This window comes from Gavia stellata, chromosome 15, assembly GCF_030936135.1.
Source record: "Gavia stellata isolate bGavSte3 chromosome 15, bGavSte3.hap2, whole genome shotgun sequence".
Taxonomy (NCBI): Eukaryota; Metazoa; Chordata; class Aves; order Gaviiformes; family Gaviidae; genus Gavia; species Gavia stellata.
Window position 1 is genome coordinate 22664841 of NC_082608.1, and position 17763 is coordinate 22682603.

The 17763-nt window shown below is 59.9% G+C and overlaps 1 protein-coding gene across 1 annotated transcript in view; it reads left to right on the plus strand.

The window, feature by feature from the left end:
• WWP2 (WW domain containing E3 ubiquitin protein ligase 2) overlaps positions 1–17763 on the plus strand; it is a 41576-nt gene that overhangs the window by 19130 nt on the left and 4683 nt on the right. The window contains exons 8-16 of the mRNA XM_059824653.1: positions 6264–6353; positions 8198–8372; positions 11653–11707; positions 13717–13798; positions 14429–14578; positions 14880–14958; positions 15105–15176; positions 15265–15353; positions 16620–16779. Of these exons, the coding sequence (XP_059680636.1) occupies positions 6264–6353; positions 8198–8372; positions 11653–11707; positions 13717–13798; positions 14429–14578; positions 14880–14958; positions 15105–15176; positions 15265–15353; positions 16620–16779 (952 nt within the window). The remainder of the gene's footprint in view (positions 1–6263; positions 6354–8197; positions 8373–11652; positions 11708–13716; positions 13799–14428; positions 14579–14879; positions 14959–15104; positions 15177–15264; positions 15354–16619; positions 16780–17763) is intronic.

The following is a 17763-nucleotide window of genomic DNA, read 5'->3' on the forward strand; positions in this document are numbered from 1 at the left end:
TGCTCCTACCAGGTAGACTGAAGGTCTCCTTTTCCCCACCTCTGCACGGCCCCAGGTGGAAGCAGGCTGTTGTTTCTTCCCCGGGGCGGAGAGGAGCCTGTGGATATCTCACGATTAGGGTTTCTGGCGGCTTGGGGAGGTTGCAAGTGCTGCTTTGTAAGACACACCAGACTTGCATTTACCTGGTCCAGCCAGGTGGAAGGGTGGCCCGTGTCCTCCCTGTGCCCATCTCCCTGCGGTGCTCACACACCAGAAAATGGTGCACGTCAGAGCAGGGAGGAGGATAAAACTGTTGTGCTTTGGGAGGCGGTTGGAGAAGAGCAGTGAAGATGTAGTGAGCTGTCCTCCAGGCTGAGCTTATGGAATTTGGATCTCTGGAGACGCCTTTGATTAGCACCTTGTGTATCTGTCCCTCCCTGTCCTGTCTGTAGGATCTGTAGGGGGGAAAGAGGGCAGCAGTCCCCCTGTGTGTGCTGTCCGAGTTAGTGCTCGTGCTGGGCTGGCTCGGGTAGCAGCTGACCTGCTCGGTGAGGTGGAGACCAAGTAACAAGGTCTTTCCAGGTGAAGGAGAGCAAAGAACTGAGTCTGTTGAGGTCTCCGTGGTGTAAGCCCTGCTCCGAGAGGGCCAGGCAAGGTTCTGGGCTAACAGGGATTTGCTAAACAGGGATTGCACAAAACACTGTGGCACTGGGGTGGTATAAATGAGCTTCTGGGGATCTCTTGAGACCTGATCTAGGGCAGCTGATTCTTGGCTGGCTCACCACACCAGGGTATTGGTTTGACTAGTGGTTTGGGGCCCAGCTTGGGAGATGGGGATGCAGATGGTTGGGGTGGTGGAGGCAGCGATGTCTCAGGCGGAAGGGATGCAGACAAACCAGGCCACTTCGGCTCTGGCAGCAGCGTGCTCTGCAGAAAGCAGTGCAGGATAGCCCGTCGCTGGCCTGGCTCCTGCAGGGATGGCTGTGCAGAGAGCGCTGCAGATCCCCTGAGTGATCGCTCTTGCTTTGCTGCTTGCAGGAGTGACGTCCCCTGCAGAGCTGCTGGTCACTCTGGCACTGACGAGCTGGAAAGCTGTCTTGTCCCCCCTGCTTTCTGCAGGAGCCCTGCCTCATTCTCCAAGAGTCTCCTTTCATCCGTGGGAGCATGGATAGCACTCATGCTTGGCTTCCCTTCAGCCTCTGGAGGGGTGGCAGCTTTTCCTAGCTGCGTGCTGGTGGGTGCGCTGAGCCCCAGCCTCCCTGCTCGCGCCGGGCTGCGTGCAGATGGAGTTGAGAGTGGCTGGGTTCATGTGGGGATTCAGAGCTATTTATTCTGCTCAGATAGCTGTCTCTGAACATCTGCACTAGATGTGGTGGCCACAAAGGCATCTCTCACACAACCAAGAGTCTGTTTTAGGGGCTGGAGGGTGCTGGAAGGTGTTCTGAATAATTCCAGCCCTGACAGTGCCCAGAACCTCCTTCACATCCTCCTGGCTTGGGCAGAGCATGTTTCCTTGCGAAGCCGGGGAGCGTGTGTGGCATAGGAGCAGCCAGTCACAGCTCCCGAGGCCTTCGGCGCGGGGTCCCGGTTCTCACGTAGGGGTTTCCGAGCGGACCGATAGCGAAAGGGGGGAGGGAGGGCACAAGAGCTGCTGGCTCCTGCATCTGGTTCGTATCAGTGATGATCCTGCACGCGGGACAGGCGGTCGTTAGCGCAGTGTGTATACACAGCGCTGTCTCGCCCGTACAAAGAGGTACATTATGCTGCCTGGCAGAAGGCATGGGGCTGTGGTTTCTTACATAAGGAGGGCGTTTTGTTTGGACTGCAGGGTTGCCTCAGCGCTGCCACTTCACACCGTCCGTGGCTCCCTGTATCCACTGCCGACGCAAGCCTTGCGGGCAGTCGGAGGGGAGCTAGCGGGGGCTGACACGTCGCGTGCTTCGTGCTTGCAGCAGTGGTGCACGTGGGTGAGAGCTCCCACCATCTAAGCGCTTGCTAAACTGCTGATCTTCCCCGCTGGTGGCGATGTGGCAGCAGGCACAGGGGAGGAACAGCAGCTGGACATAGGGTCCCCAGAGGGAAGAGCCCATTGTCATGCGTCTCCTTGAGCCATCCCTTGCAGGACAGCAGACGGGATGCAGGGAAGCTCAAAAAGGCTGAAGCGTGCGAAGAGCTGGGCTGCGCAGGGTGGTCTGAGCAAGGATGGGTTGCCCCCCAGTCCCTCTGTTTCTGAGTCCATTGCTCTGTGTCAGCGATAATAATAGCTCGTCACAGCTTGCTGTTTAATGGCGGTGATTCAGTGCTCATAGGGCGAGGCAGCCCTCAGCAAATTCATGTTTCAGATCACCATGGAGCTGCTGACCTGAGGAGCATGTGAACTTCTCACCTGTTTGTACAGGGTGTGGGATGGGGACAGTGGACATAAATCAGTTGCCACCAGCAGCTCTCCCCAGTCCTGCGTGGCTCTTTGCAGTCACAGGGGCACCCAGAGGAGTATCTGAGGGATCCGGAAACCCTCTGCTCTCAAGGAGTCCTCATAGTGAGATTTCTGGTCTCTACAGCCACAGAAATGGTACCTGGGGGCTTGAGAGCCTCTTGACGTAAAGGACTTCCAAGTCCTCAGAGCCATATTAAATATATTTATTGATGATCTGGATGAGGGGATTGAGTGCACCCTCATTAAGTTTGCAGACAACACCAAGTTGGGCGGGAGTGTTGATCTGCTGGAGGGCAGGAAGGCTCCGCAGAGGGATCTGGACAGGCTGGATCGGTGGGCTGAGGCCAATTGTATGAGGTTCAACAAGGCCAAGTGCCGGGTCCTGCGCTTGGGTCACAATAACCCCATGCAACGCTCCAGGCTTGGGGACGAGTGGCTGGAAAGCTGCCCGGCGGAAAAGGACCTGGGAGTGCTGGTCGACACCCGGCTGAATATGAGCCAGCAGTGTGCCCAGTTGGCCAAGAAGGCCAACGGCATCCTGGCCTGTATCAGAAATAGTGTGGGCAGCGGGCGTAGGGAAGGGATCGTGCCCCTGTACTCGGCGCTGGTGAGGCCGCACCTCGAATGCTGTGTTCAGTTTTGGGCCCCTCACTCCAAGAAGGACATTGAGGTGCTGGAGCATGTCCAGAGAAGGGCGATGAAGCTGATGAGGGGTCTGGAGCACAAGTCTGATGAGGAGCGGCTGAGGGAGCTGGGGGTGTTCAGTCTGGAGAAGAGGAGGCTGAGGGGAGACCTCATCGCTCTCTGCAACTGCCTGAAAGGGGGTTGTGGTGAGGTGGGTGTTGGTCTCTTCTCCCAAGTGACAAGCGACAGGACAAGAGGAAATGGCCTGAAGTTGCGCCAGGGGAGGTTCAGGCTGGATATTAAGGAAAATCTCCTTACTGAGAGAGTGGTGAAGCATTGGAACAGGCTGCCCAGGGAGGTGGTGGAGTCCCCATCACTGGAGGTGTTCAAGGAACGTGTGGACAAGGCACTGTGGGACATGGTTTAGTGGGCATGGTGGGGTTGGGTTGGTGGTTGGACTTGATGTTCTTACAGGTCTTTTCCAACCTTAGTGATTCTGTGATTCTGTGATATTGATCAGAGAACCTGTGATTAATGAGTCTGGAGGACCTGTCCCCTCCAGTTACGACTGCTGGCACCACTGGTTCTGTGTGCACAAGGCTGAGGTCCCGTTCGTCTCTGAAGCACTGCATGTCAGCAGGGACAGAACAGGTGGGACATCTGGCTGGGGTTGTCTTCACTGTAAGCCAGTGGTACTGCGGTCTCTAGATCCGCCCAAAGGAGGCTGTTACGGACATCTGACCTCAGAAAGATGATGCTTAAAGGGTTTTTGCAGGATGGCCGACTCCTGCAAAGCCTCATGAGCTGAATTGTGCCTTGGAGTTTTGTGAATAGCATTCCTCCACCCGAGCCTTGTGCCAGATCCCTATCTGGTTCCTGGAGGCAATCTGAGGCTGTCTGCAGTGCAAGTCTAGGAAGGGGCTTCCCAAAGCAATGCCTGCAGTGGGCAGCTCTCCAGCCAGCGGCACTTCCACAGCCCTGCCTTCTCCCTGAAGATGCCCAGGGACCTTCTGCCATCCATCTCATGGGGTGAACATGCTTGTGTCTTCAAGAAATCCCAGCTATGCTGATTTTCTCTTTAGAGATTTCAGTCTTGTAGCTGTCCTGGTGCTTTTATGCTCATGAAGCTCTGAGTTCATCGCTAGTGAACGGGAAACTCCAGGCATTTCACCTCTGACGATGCCCAGCGCTGCCCAGGGGTAACCCAGGAAAAGGGCTGACCATTGGGCAGAGAGACAAAGACTTCCTGATCCCAGAACAGCACCGGGTATTGCCGGCTGTGCTCTCACACAGTCACTCCTTTGGGTGGTGTTACGCTTGGCAGCCCCTCGCTGTCGAAGGTGCACAGGCGCAGTAGGTCCTGCCTTGGACTTTCCATCACAGATAACCCCTGGTGTCCCTAGATCTGTTCTAGGGTGAGAAAGATCCAGCACTGCTGACTGGTAGCTGTTATCTGCAGATGTTACCGGGTCTCTGCAGATGCATTAAGTTGACAATGCTTTTGAGAAGCCTCTAGGAGCAAAGCCAACAGCTCTGATTTGGGTTAGACGGTCTCTTGGCTAAGTCCTGAGCCTGGCATTCATGTTCCCCTCCTGCTTTCAGGGAACTGACTCTTATCTCAGAGTACAAGATTGCCTTCCGCACAGGGCAGAGGTTTTTCAGGCTGCCTGCCTGGACTGTTGGAGTACCCAGCTGACGGCACGCTGCCAGGGCTTGGAAACATGGCTGAAGCTCTCCCCGTTTCTGCCGTCCCACCTCTTTTGAGAGTGGTCTCAAGGCTGTGATGCACGCGACCTGTGGTCACAGCAGATCTGTGGTTGTGGCTAAGGTCACCGTTTGGTGGCCTCATTGGGGAGGTTTGAGGATGAGCAGGGACGGTGTGAGCCCAGGCGATGGGGCATTGGTACTCAGCGCATCTCCTCCTTAAGGATTTCTTGCTTTCTGCAAGCCCGGATTTGTTCCCTTCTTGTCACAACAGAAGCTGGTATATTAATTTCCTAGGGCTTTTTGTGACGATTAATTGAGACCGAAGATTGAATTGGGAGGGAGACCTGTGGGAGCAGGAGTGTGGCAGGAGAACACTTTATCTGTCAGCAGCTGCTGGCTTTCCTCTCTCTGTTGCAAAGTAAAAGCTGACGGGAGAGCACGGTGCTCCACGGAGCTTTTGCCTTTGCCAGGGCATAAACTTTCATGAATGAATTAAGGCAAAGAATGGTTTTCGATGTAGCCATGTAAAGCCAGGCCTCCCTATCGCACCGGCTCCCCTTAGGGACCAACTCCGAACCGAGTGCCTTGTGGCCACGCGATGTTTTTAAGCAGTATCTGTCAGCAGTGAGCAGGAGGGTTGCCAAGGAGAAAATTCAGCCCCAGCCCAAACTCAAAGGCTTCCCTTTAAAAATGTATTAAGAGAAACCAAACAAAAACTACATCAAAAACTCGCAGGGCATAAAAATGACCCTGTGTGAAATCGTACGCCAAGCCTCCTACTTTCTGGAGGAAATTAGGAATTCACGCTCCAAATTATGCCTGTTTTCAGAAAGCAGACTGCTGCAGCACCTCTCCGATAGTCTTGGTCTAGCAAGCCAAACAACTGCCATGTAAACCTGCTGTCATTCTTTATTTTAAATAAAGGTTAGAACACCGTAGCTAAGCAATGCGAGGAGGTAGGCTTGCTAATCCACCAGATGCAGCTCTCTGGACATTCTTGGTAATAAGGTGATTATTAATTATTCACGGCTCGCTGATCTGTGGGGGAGGCTGGGCTGCACAGCTGCAGTCGGAGTGTACGGGCACACATGCAAACAGTTTTCCTAGGGAGGCTTTTGAGCATGATTTAAAGTAGAGGAAGGTGCCTACAAAGTCTCTTGGTCCTACGTGTAGCAAGGCTCTCGCTCTTGCTGCCCTCCAGGTGCAGGGGCTGAGGCTGCTGGATCCACATTGCAGCTGAGCCCCTTCGCTTCACCTCTGTTTGAGGAGAGGACAGGCGCTGTCTCATATGCCTTCAGTTTTCTCCACGTCCTCTCCTCAGGGGTGCTGCTCTCCCCAGCTGGCCCTGGAGCGGTGGGGACAGGCGCCCGGGGAGCCCTGCAGCGGGACGCACACCGCTCTGGCTGGCATCGCAGAGGGCACTTTGTTTTGGTAGCTCCACCTCGGCCAGGGTTCGGTCTCTGTGCCAGCAAGTATCAACTGTCTCATGATTATTTTTGTTTTTTTTTTCTTGCAGGTGGGAACAGCGAGAGCTGCCTAATGGTAGAGTCTACTATGTAGACCATAACAACAAGACCACCACGTGGGAGAGACCCCTTCCTCCAGGGTAAGGAGCTCTGGGGGCAGCTGGCATCTCGCATACTGAATGAACTTGTAGCAGATGCATGGGAGTCTGCACAAAAGGGGAGAGGTGGGTTGGTGGCAGGCAGGTCTTTCCATTCCTAAAAAGAAATGGGGTGAGACGACCAAGTGTTCACTGACCTGAAAGCACACCCTGTATCCTCAGAACGGTCTTTTCATCATTTGTAGAAAGGAAAAAGCTTTCCAATCTGTTGCGTTTTGACCTCTGTTAGAGGATTATTTTTTAAACAGCCCATGGAAATCACTGAGCACTCGACCAGCAGTGCAGCCACTTGTGGGCAGAGCACAGGAATGGGCCTTTGGGACCGGGTGCCAGCAAAGTCCCCCCAAGGACCAGGAGAAGGGAGGGGGGGCCTCATGTCACCTGGAAAAACAGATGCTTCTAGAGGAGGGCTGAGCTCCCGGTGAGCAGAAACAGGCACGCTCAGCGTGCCCCGAACCTGGAGCTGGACCCTGGGACTCTCAGAGGGGCCTCTTGTGTTCTGAGCCAAGTTGGGGGCTGCTTGTGCTTGAGAAGACAATGCTGCTCAGCTCCATGAGACCTGCAGGAAGCATTCTGCAAAACTCATGTCCAGGAGGGCCCTGCTTTCTTTTGCAGGAGTAAACAGTCTTCAGGTCATAAAGGCTGTACACACCCCTGGGCACCACGTGCTTTCCAGAAGCTTGTTGAATTCTCACCTCTTTGTGCTCCTAAAAGCAGAGAACTCGATACAGCCAAACTGTTGTTGTTCCCTAGACTGAGTTTGTTCAAGGCTGGAATGACTGAAGTGTGCTTTAACGGCCAGCATACTGTGTGAAAGTGAAATACAAGCCTGTCCTGTTTTCCTCCACGGGAGCCTCCAGGTTCCTGTGGGCACACTCTACCTTCAGTTAAACTGTGATCTCTGCAGCTGCTTTCTGATCTGACGACAGCTTGGAATCTGTCTGGTGTTAAAAGAGGGAGGCTGTTACCTGGGAAGGTGGGTTTGGGAGTACCCCAGGTGTGCTCCTCCCTCCTGCGCAGGTCTCCCGCCCAGTGCCTTGCCTCTGTCGGAGGTCAGCTGTCTTGGAGGAATGCTTATGGCATCCTTGTGCGAACTCTGCTAGAGTCTAGGCATCCCATCCAGGCTTCATGTGCCCTTGCCGGGCGCTCGCTTCAAGTCTTACTAGTCTTTTGTATTTCCTTCTGGTGGATCTTAGTCCAAAGGAGCCCCTTCAGCTGTAAAACTGGTGGTTATGCCAGAGCTGGGAACGGAGCCCTTGTGTTAAAGGGTATCTTAGTCTTGTGCGAGGAGCCAGGGAGCAAGTGTCTGAAGTCAGCCTGTAGTGTCAGCATGAAATGAAAAATCACAGTCTCCGTAGCTGGACCCTTGGGCCCCAGCAGCTCTCGGCTGTTTCTCCCATGGAGGACTATGAGCTGCTTTTCTCACCTGCGTTTCTGAGAGGCAGAACTTGACCGCAAATCCTCTGCTGAGCTGCTGCATGGTGAGCACGAGGGGAGCTTGGCAGCTGGGGAAGGGGCTTACAACCCAGCACTCCTCTCAGTCGTGCTTTCAACACGTTCTGGGGCAGCAGCTGGATATTCTCAAGCTGCTGCTGCCTGTCCAGGGCCCCAGAGGCAGCCCTCAGGCGAGGGCAGTGGGAGGTTCCTTGGTGTAGGACTGAGGTGTGTGCCTTCTGCCGTGCCTCCCGACCTCTCTGGGGTTTCGTTCCGCTGCCTTCACACCAGCATCGGTATTGAGTTGCCGCACGACAGCTGGAGGCACCTGCCAGCAGGACCCACCAAGCTGTCTGAGGACAGACAGTGACATCTTCCTCTGGTGTTTCCAGGTGGGAGAAGCGCGTGGATCCTCGAGGCAGGTATTACTACGTGGACCACAACACCCGGACCACCACGTGGCAGCGCCCCACAGCCGAGTATGTCAGGAACTATGAGCAGTGGCAGTCCCAGCGAAACCAGCTCCAAGGAGCCATGCAGCAGTTCAGCCAAAGATTCCTGTACCAGGTGAGAGCCGGGGGCTGCGGTGGTGGAGGTCTCACCCGGCTCTCCCGTTGGTCTCACCTGGGCTGGCCTGGGAGACCCTGAGCACGGGAAGGTGCTCGCTGGGCTGCGTGGGGTCTGTTGGCTTGGTGAGCTCAGCAGAGCAGTGCTTGGACAGGAGAGCCCACAAGCTCCTCTGCTGCGTGCAGAGAACCCCGTGGGAGTAACTTTCTTTTTATAAAACAGCTTGCCTGGCCCTGAAGGGTGGTGGGAGGTGTCCTTGGCAGGCTGTCCCCAGTGTCCTTTCAGTGCCAGCGTGGCTATGCACATGCTTTCTCCCTTGGCTCCTGTCAGCCAAGCCTTGCTGCTGACCTGCGAGGCTTGCAGGACTTGCTGCATGCTGTCGGAGCTGGGCACATGCTGAGGAAGCCGTGGGAGCCTGGTCTGTAGCAGGAGGGGAGGCTCTCGGGCCTGAGCTCATCCCTCCCCAAGTCTGTTGGACTGAGGACAGCGAGTTGGGTCCTGGGTGGCAGCAGGAGTCAGCAGCAGTAGCTGCAGGCCCAGGGTACAAGTAAGGGCTGCAAGAGCCAGGCCACCGCAGAGTGCAGGGAACGAGCGCTGCTGGGCTCAGCGAGCTTCCTCCTGCTTTCTCCGCTTCTTCCCCTCGTTCCTGGTTTGGGCTGAGTAGCTGCATTTCCTTGCTCAGGGAATGATCTCTCAACAGCCCCGCAGACCAATAGCTCCTGGGCAGAGACCGCTCTTGTCCTGGCCTTGCCTTTGCTGCTGGAGCAAGGACCTGGCTTCCAGTGGTGGTGAGCACCCTCTGATAACCAGGACCGTGCTGGCGGCCGTTGTGCTGCAGGGTGAGCAGTGCTTGGGAAAGAGCCAGGCTGGAGCGTTCCGCCTCCCGGAGCGGCAATGTCGCAGTGCTCCCTGCCATCAGCCAGCCACGCGCCTCGCAGAGGCTGTGCCGTGGTAAAACACGGCTCTTGCCAGAAGGTGGGGAGGTCTGGTGGGGCAGGTGTGGAGCGAAGGTGGGCAGAGCAGGGCGACCCACTTCCCATCGACGTTTAGCTCCTCTTGGAGAAAGCCAGGAGGCTGACGTGTCCCAGCAGCGCTGCTAGTGCTGGTGCAAGCTCTGTGCTCCAGCGAGGAGCTCGGATGCTCTCTGGGAGGGGGGTGCAGAGTCTGTCCTCTGGTGCCACTCTGCGTGAGGTGCAACCAGGGCTGCTCCCTGGGGGTGCGGGAAGCTGCTCTGCCCCTTTCCTCCCCCTGCCCATCTCTCCCCGGACAGCTCACCAGCCCTTCCAAGCCTCATGGCAGGAGCTGGACCATCTCGGCTCTGCTGCCCTCCACCCGTCTGCGCTCCTCGGCACGCTGTTCGCAGGACCGCTGTGGAGGGGTGCGCGGGAGGGGGCTTCCACCGGAGGCCGAGAGGGCTCCAGGCCTGTCGCTCGCTCGCGTCTCCGCCAGCGCCAGCCTTGGAGCTGCTCCAGTGTTGCGCGACTCGCCCTGGCCGGGCTCCGCGGAGTGCAGAGGGAGGGACTCGCGCTCCAAATTTAGCCTGATGAAACGATTGTACTTTTTTGTTTCAAGCTCTCTGCTGCCAACGGTGATGGCTCCTGCTCTGCCTCCTTCCCCGCAGGGGCTTTCTGCTTTGCCTTGCCCTCCCGTCTCCAGCATCCACCTGCCCTCCTTGCCAGGAGAGGAAGGTGGGGAGGCGATGAGCAGCGCTGGGTGATGCAGAGCCCTCTCCATGCAGCTCGGGGGGCCGGGGTGCAGCCAGGGACCGCTCTGCCAGCCGGCGCCTCGGTGCCACGGGGCTTCCCGGGCTGTGCCCCCACGCAGCATCCCTTGCACCGAGGGACCTTGCTGGCACGCGGGGCCAGGTTGTTCCCAGGGGCTGCGGAGAGCTGCAGGAGGGCCGGCTCCCCGGAGCTCTGCCCCGGACTCTTGTGTCTCTGCCCTGTCAGTTTTAATTAGTTATTTTTAGGTCACAGTGAGGTGATACCTCTGGACGTGACTCGGCTACGTCTCTGGCCAGCCTGTCTGGGCAGGGAGGAAGCGGAGGCTGCCCCAAGGCCGAGGCACGCCGTGCCGGGCTGGCCGCTGCCAGGGCAGTGCCTCCTGCGCTCAGTCCTGGCATGTGGGGTCGGGTACAAGAGATGACGCTTGGAGAGGCAGGGACTGTGCCAGCCCCGTCCCTGACGTGCCCCAGCGCATCCCCATGGGCCCGAGTGCTGGTGCCGGTCTCCGAGTGGGGGGCCCTGGCACCCCGCATAGCAGCCGTGCCTGGGCCTGGGGCTGCCTCCTGTTCCTGGGTGGGAGGGATGGGTCTGGCTGTGGGTGGCATTTCCTGAGCCCAGGCTGACTCCGATCCCCAGCCCAGCGCGGAGGGCTGGGATGGCGGCTGGGACTGGACGACGGCCCCTCTCCAGCAGCTGGGTTTCAGGAGGTGCAATGAAAATGCCTTTTTGGTAACAATGCGTTTCTTATTTAACCATTAAAAGCACTCGCAGGCCTCCTTCTCCCCTGAACCCCGTCCGATGGGGCTGCGCCTCCATCCCCAGGGACCTCCAGCGGAGCTGGAGACGGGGGGCTCACGCACACAGGGGCAGTGGGGCAGCACGCCAGCCCGCTCCCCCTGTGCCGGGCATCCCCCGGTTCAGGCTGGGTGACGGCCGCCGGCTCTGCCCGCCCCGGGGAAGAAGAAAGGTGCTTTGTGCGGTGGCCCCCAACCTGCTGGGGGGGTGGCGGGGTGCGGAGCCGCCCGTCTGCGAGGGATGAATGTGGCCTCAGTGCGAGCGCATCCCGCGCCCCTCGCCCTGCCCGGGGAGGAGGGGGCCGCCGGCCCGCCAGGAAGCGCTGGGCGTGGACAGGGCTTGTGGGAATGATTTCATTGGAAAGGCCTGCGATATTTTTTCCCCTCTTGTGTGTGGTTCTTGGAGGAGGCTGGAGGTGTATCTGGTGGGGACAGCCGGCGGGAGCCGAGCAGCCGCGCACATCTGGATCCCGCCGCGCTGTCCCGCTCCCCTCTGTGCGGCACGGCCCCTGCCCCGCCGCCCCCTTGGCTGCCCCAGCCTCTGTTTAGTTTGTGCTTTTTTTTTCTTTTTTTTTTTTTAACCCCCCCTTGAGTGCGCAAGTTTTTTGGGTTTGGTTTTTTTTTTTTAGTTCTCTGGGAGCTGCGGGCCAAGGGGAGGCGAGTGGGAGCGGAGGCTGCATGGCTCACCTCCGCACTCCTCTCTTCTCAGGCGTCCCTGCCCTGGTTTTTATTTTGTGTTTTTGCCTTCTCTGTTGTCTCTAGTCGTCCGGCGCCCCGTCCGACAATGATCCTCTCGGTCCCCTTCCTCCCGGCTGGGGTAAGTACTGAGCTGCCGCGCTCGCTGGACAGCCCCCCGGGACGCTCCTCTGTCACCTGGAGCGGGACCCTGCCCGCCCCGCGGGGCAGACGGTGCTGTCAGCAGCAACTTCGCTCCCGTCTCTGGCATTAATAGGAATGGTGGCTGGGGAGCCAGCGTTCCCCATGCTCTGCTGCATGTGGGGCTGAGTCTGCCTGTGATTAGCACGATCTCTGATTTGAAATCCAGCTTTTTTTCCTTTTTTCCCCTTTTCCTGGAGGAGTTCCCAGTCTCTCAGCTACTGAATGCAGAAGTGCTTGTGGTTGTTCTTTTGGACGGGGGGAGAGGTTGGGGATCCAAATCCTTGCTCGTCCCCAGACCCCTCCTCTGCCGAGCAGGGATCTGTCCTGCTGCCGTGCATGCCTCCCGGGATGCTCTGCCCCAGTCTGCAGTGGGGCTGGGAGTTGGCAGGAGTGGGGCTGTCTGTCCTGCCCCCATGGCCCAAGCATCATCTGCTGCGACATTCTGAAAGGTCCCTGTGCCATCCCCAGGGCAGAGAGACGCCCCCCCGCCATGGCGAGAGCATCCCTGGAGAGAGCAGGCTGGGATGCTGGTGGGTGCAGATGGGCAGTGCTGTGCCGGGCAGGCAGGGAGGGCGGGAGAGGGGTTAAAACTGCGGGGAGCTTGGAGCAGGGCAGAGGGGCCCAGGCTGCTAAGGGGGACTCCAAGGGCAGGGTCTTGATGGGGACGGTGCTGGAGCCCTTGCTGCCACGCTGGGTGGCCCACCTCCTGCATCAGCGAGGAGAGGGGCCCCGTCCCCAGTGTCAGCTGGGCAGACTGGGGGGAGGCACAGCTCTGCGTGGGGCTGAGCACCCTGGCGTGGGGATCCCCAGGACGGATGGGGTCCTTGGGATAGATGCAGTCCTGGTCATCGGTCATCACATGCAGGGTCTGCCAGAGCCACGGCCTGGGGGCTGCTTCCCACAGTCCGGGAGTGAGATGGAGTGAGGGGGGCCGTGGTGGCCGGGAGGTGACAGGGGAGTGTGCGTGCAGGGCGTCCCTGCCGGCATGGAGCAGGGCCGTGCGTGCGGGGAGTGACGCAGGCACATGGAGGGAGGAGGTGTGTTGCGTGTGGGGCACACGTGTTGGTGGGGAGGCAGCGAGCGTGTCTGGGCGTGCGCAGGGGGGTGGCTGGCGAGAGGCAGAGCAGCGTCGGCAGGCAGGGCGAGAGGGGGTGGGTGGGGTGGGTGCAGGCACCCGGGGGCTGGCGAGGTGGGGAGCGGGTGCAGGATCACCCCCGGGCCAGGACACGTGGTGCCCAGCCACAGCTGGGCGGCACTTGCTGTTCTGAGTGTGCAAACAGTATCGGGAGCGTGTGTTGGGAAGGGGGTGCCTGCGGAAGTGTGTGTGGCTCATGTGGGGAGTGTGTGCTGGGTGGCTGCTGTGCAACGAGCGCGTGAGGCTGCAGGCACAGAGCGGTGTCGAGCAGTGGTGCTGGTGTGAGTGGCGCGGTTGTTTTATGCCTGTGCACAGCACAAGGAGGGGTGTGTGTGTGTGTGCACGCGTGTGCAGCGCACGCCGGGAGCGTGAGCTGTGCACCAGCAGCACAGCCACGTAGGGAGTTCACATGCGTTTGAGAAAGCACCTGCAGATCCACCTGGAGGGATGCTGCGCTTGTGGAGTGCTGTGTGTCCGAGGAGGGTGCGTGTGCCGCCTGCCCAGCGAGGTGCGTGGCTGAGCACGCCTCTTGTGCCAGCCTGGCAGTGCGTTGGCCGGGCCAGACTCAGCCGTGGGACCTCCCCTCGCGCTGGCCTTGGGGACACTGGCGAAAGCCGCCAGTGCACGTAGAAGAAATGTAGAGCTTTTTTTATCCTACCTTTTCTAAATGAGCTGGGGTAGTGCCAGTGGGGAGGTGGGACGGGGAGCTGATGAACTTGTCATGAGCTGGGAAGGGGAGGGCTGTTCCCGGGACTGCGGGTCAGTGCCGGACAGGGCGCTCCAGCTAACGCTTCCTCTCCCTTTTCTCTTAGAGAAGAGACAGGACAATGGGCGAGTGTATTACGTGAACCACAACACACGGACCACCCAGTGGGAAGACCCTCGCACGCAGGGGTAGGCAGTCTGCGGGGGGAGGATGCTTGCGGTTTTGGAAGGTCCGGGTGATGAGCTAGCGAGCGCTGAGAGCTGGCCATGCCGAGGGGCTGAGTGGGCTGCAGTGCTGGGGAGCCAAAAGCACTGAGAACTGCAGGCAGCGAGCAGGCAGTGCTGGAGCCCAGGAGGGTTGGACACCGCAACCCTTGGCATCGTGGGGCAGCTCTCCGGCTTGCAGGAGCTGAGGGTAGAGATGAGGAAGCGATGGGGAAGACTGCAGGGCTTTCTGGGCAGAAAGAGGTGCTTGCTTCTTGCCCTGTCTCCTTCCCGCAGGGCTCTGTATGGGTTCCTGAGAGCTCTGGGTTGCAGTTCTCCAGAGACCTGCCCCAGCTGAGGACCTGGCCCAGGTCTCCACTGAGGCCACCTCTCCTGTAGACAGAGTGAAGCTGTAGCTGTGGCCAGTGCTGGCCGTGGCCAAGAGTGCAGCCCAGGCAGGGCTCCTGTCTTGGGGTGCAGGCAGGCGCTCGCTAATCCCATACCCTGAATCCTTCCTTTTGCCTGGCATGGAAGTGCAGATTGAAGGTGGTCCCCAAGGGCAGCCATTCGGAGGGCCACTGTTCAGGGCGAGGGATGTCCGAGGTGCCTTCCCAGTGACCCCTTCCTTATCGGCAGGATGATCCAGGAGCCGCCGCTGCCGCCCGGTTGGGAGATGAAGTACACGAACGAGGGCGTGCGCTACTTCGTGGACCACAACACTCGCACCACCACCTTCAAGGACCCGCGCCCTGGATTCGAGTCTGGGTAAGCATTTTTGGGCCGGGCCCCTCGCCCTGCAGCCAGGCTGCACGCTGGGAGCTTGGACTCGAGCTGCCTGTTAGCAGCTCATGCCTTCCCGTGGTTGTGACACGGAGTGGGGGAAGTGGGTCAGTTTTGTTGCAAACACACTGAGTGGTGGGTTTAGGGACTCGTATTTGGCTCTGATGGAGGAGACCTGCACCCCGAGATCTTCCTCCTGCCTGGCAGGCGATGGGGCTGCTGGGGCCGGGCAGCTGGCGCTGGGGCAGGCAGGGATGCTGAACCAGGGCCCGTGCTGCTTTTGCAGGAGCAAGCAGGGTGGCTCCCCGGGGGCATACGACCGGAGCTTTCGCTGGAAGTACCACCAGTTCCGCTTCCTCTGCCACGTGAGTAGAGCAGCTGGAGCGCCTCGGCAGCTCGGGGCTGCTGGGCTGGATGGGTGCGTGGATGGCCTGACCCTGTGGGCAGGCGTGGGTGAGGAGAGCCGCTGTGCCAGCCTGCACAAAGCCTCGTGTCTTTGCCTTGCTTGTAGTCAAACGCGTTGCCCAGCCATGTGAAGATCAGTGTTTCCCGACAGACGCTCTTTGAGGACTCCTTCCAGCAGGTGAGGTGCCGGGACCGCAGAGCCTGGGGACGTGTGGAGCCGGCCCTCGCACCAGCCTGCCGTGACACTTCCCCTTGCTTCTCCCCAGATCATGAACATGAAGCCCTACGACCTGCGGCGCCGCCTGTACATTATCATGCGAGGAGAGGAGGGCCTGGACTATGGCGGCATCGCTAGGTGAGCGCCGGCGTGCCAGACCACGCGCCTGCTGCTGGACAGGGCTGTGCCCTGCCTGCGGCGGGAGTCCCTAAAGGGCAGTGCAGGCACGGGAGTCCGTCCAGCAGCTGCACTCGGGGTTCCCAGCCTTTCTGCAGTGCCTGCTTGGGCAGAGGAGCTCAGGGATATTCAAACTGGAAACAGTGTGAGTTTTAGGAATGGTGGAACACCCTGAAAGCATTGCACCAGCCTGTCCCTGGCACAGAGAGGGCCGGGGGATCCAGCTGGGGCTCTCCTGCCGTGCCTGGGGCATGGGAGCGATGGGTCGAGCGGCCTCTTCTCCCCACAGCCACCTTCGCAGCCAACAGGTCCTGGTGTGTGCTGGGGCAGACGTGGTGCGATGCAGTTGCTGCAGCCTCCACTGCCTGCCCTGAGGATAGTGTTACCACAGAGCATGGGCTGTGCCTCGGCTGCAGGGGGGTCCCGTGTCACCGTGAGCCCCCGCCGGCTCGCTCAGGGTGTCTGCCTTGGTGCTGGGCTAATGCTTCTCCCTGCTTGCCGCCGCCCCAGCATTCGTGCTGCCGTACTCTCGCCCATTCCTCCTTTGTGGTGCCGCTGCCCCCAGCGCTGGTGCAGGGGCTCCTGCTCTCCGCCTCTCTCTGTGTCCTGCCAGTGGTTTTACCCTATGGTAGGTTACGTCATGCTGTTCTACCACAGGGTAGAACCACGGACGGGATGCCGGGGCTGCCTCTGCGTCCGAGGACTCCCGTCTCCCTGCGCGGCTGGGGGAGCAAAGCCAGGATGGTACCCGTCCCGTGCTGCTTTGAGCTTGGGGTGGGGCTCCCAGGGGTGGTCTGTGCCGGGAGGCTGGGGGGTGTGTGCACAGCTGGGGGGGTGTGTGCACAGCTGGGGGGGTGTGTGCACAGCAGCGTGTGTGTGTGTACATGTACGACAGCGCGGGTGGGACTGAGCCGCGTGGTGCCTGCCAGGATCCCCGGCGCTCCAAGCGGGGCCTCCGGCAAACTGGGGTGTTTCTTGCTGGTGTCTCTGGAAGCCCTTCCCAAACCACACACAGCACCCCTGGGGCAGAGGACACCCTCGCCAGGTCACACCAGGGCCCAACGCTTGCACTGGCACCCCGAGGAGACGGGTACCTGGTTTGTGCGGAGTGTGCTGTGGAGTCGCGCGGCTGTCCCCTCCACCGGGGCGCAGCCTCCCCACGCAGCCCCTGGGCACCCCAGCTCCTCGAGCCGCTCCTCACCGCGCTCCCATTTCCTCTCGCCCCAGGGAGTGGTTCTTCCTCCTGTCCCACGAAGTGCTCAACCCCATGTACTGCCTCTTCGAGTACGCTGGCAAGAACAACTACTGCCTGCAGATCAACCCTGCCTCCTCCATCAACCCCGACCACCTCACCTACTTCCGCTTCATCGGTCGCTTCATCGCCATGGTAAGAGCCCGGGGTGACGGGGCGAGAGGGGTTGGGGAGGCGACGGGAGACGAGAAGCTTTGTGTCTCCCCCGCCGAGCAGGGGCCCTGCAGGGGATGGGGGTGGTCCGCGGGGCGAGGGGCAGCTCCGCATGCCATGGCTGCGCTCGGCTCAGCGCTGTCGCTCTCCTTAGGGCCCTTCTTGCTCGGGTGTGGGTCTGTGGGAGACGGGCCATCGAGGGAGTGCTGCGGGGTGATGCATTTTAAATCTGGGGAATGGCCGTGGGGACGGAGGGGACCTGGTTTCCCAGGGGCCGTGTGGCGGGGATGGCTCCAGGCCTTTGGCTGCCACCCCAGGTGCTGTCGGGTTTGCAGCTCTGGGGCCTATTTTTAGCCCCAGCAGTGTGAGATTTTCCAGCTGCCCAAGCCCCAGAGCAGGTCCTCTCGTTCGTCTCACGTTCCCTAAGGCCAACGTGCCGCAGGTCGCCCAGCCCTGGGCTGGCAGGGGGGCTGCTGGGGGCTCCCCGAGCTTGGGGAAAGGTCCCTGGCCCGTGGCCCTGCGAGGTGTGTGCAGGAGGCGGCTGTGCGCTGCTCCGGTCCCCGCTCTGTCCTGCCCTGCCCTGCCCTGCGTGTTGCAGGATACCAATAAAACCCCAGACTATTACTCACCGCTGGGCTGTTCTAGACAAGCGTCTGCATTATTTTTGGCTGCCTTTGCCTTGAGGCTCCTGGAAGCCAGGGATTCAGGGAAGCCACAGCACAGCTCTGTTTAAACAAGTGCTCTTAATAGAGCTGTGAGGGGAGAAGGAGACGGTGGAATTCGTGGTGGGGAGGGGAGAGGGGCTGCGAGCACACCCGCAGCGGGTGAGTCTCCCCTGGGCAGCGCTGTCGGGGGGCGGGGGGGGGGGGGAGCCTGCTCCTCCCCACCGCGTTTGCCAGCCAGGAGTGAGTGCTACAGCTCTGGGACCCCGGGAGCGATTCCCTTTCTCCTTGTGGCTGCCCCAGT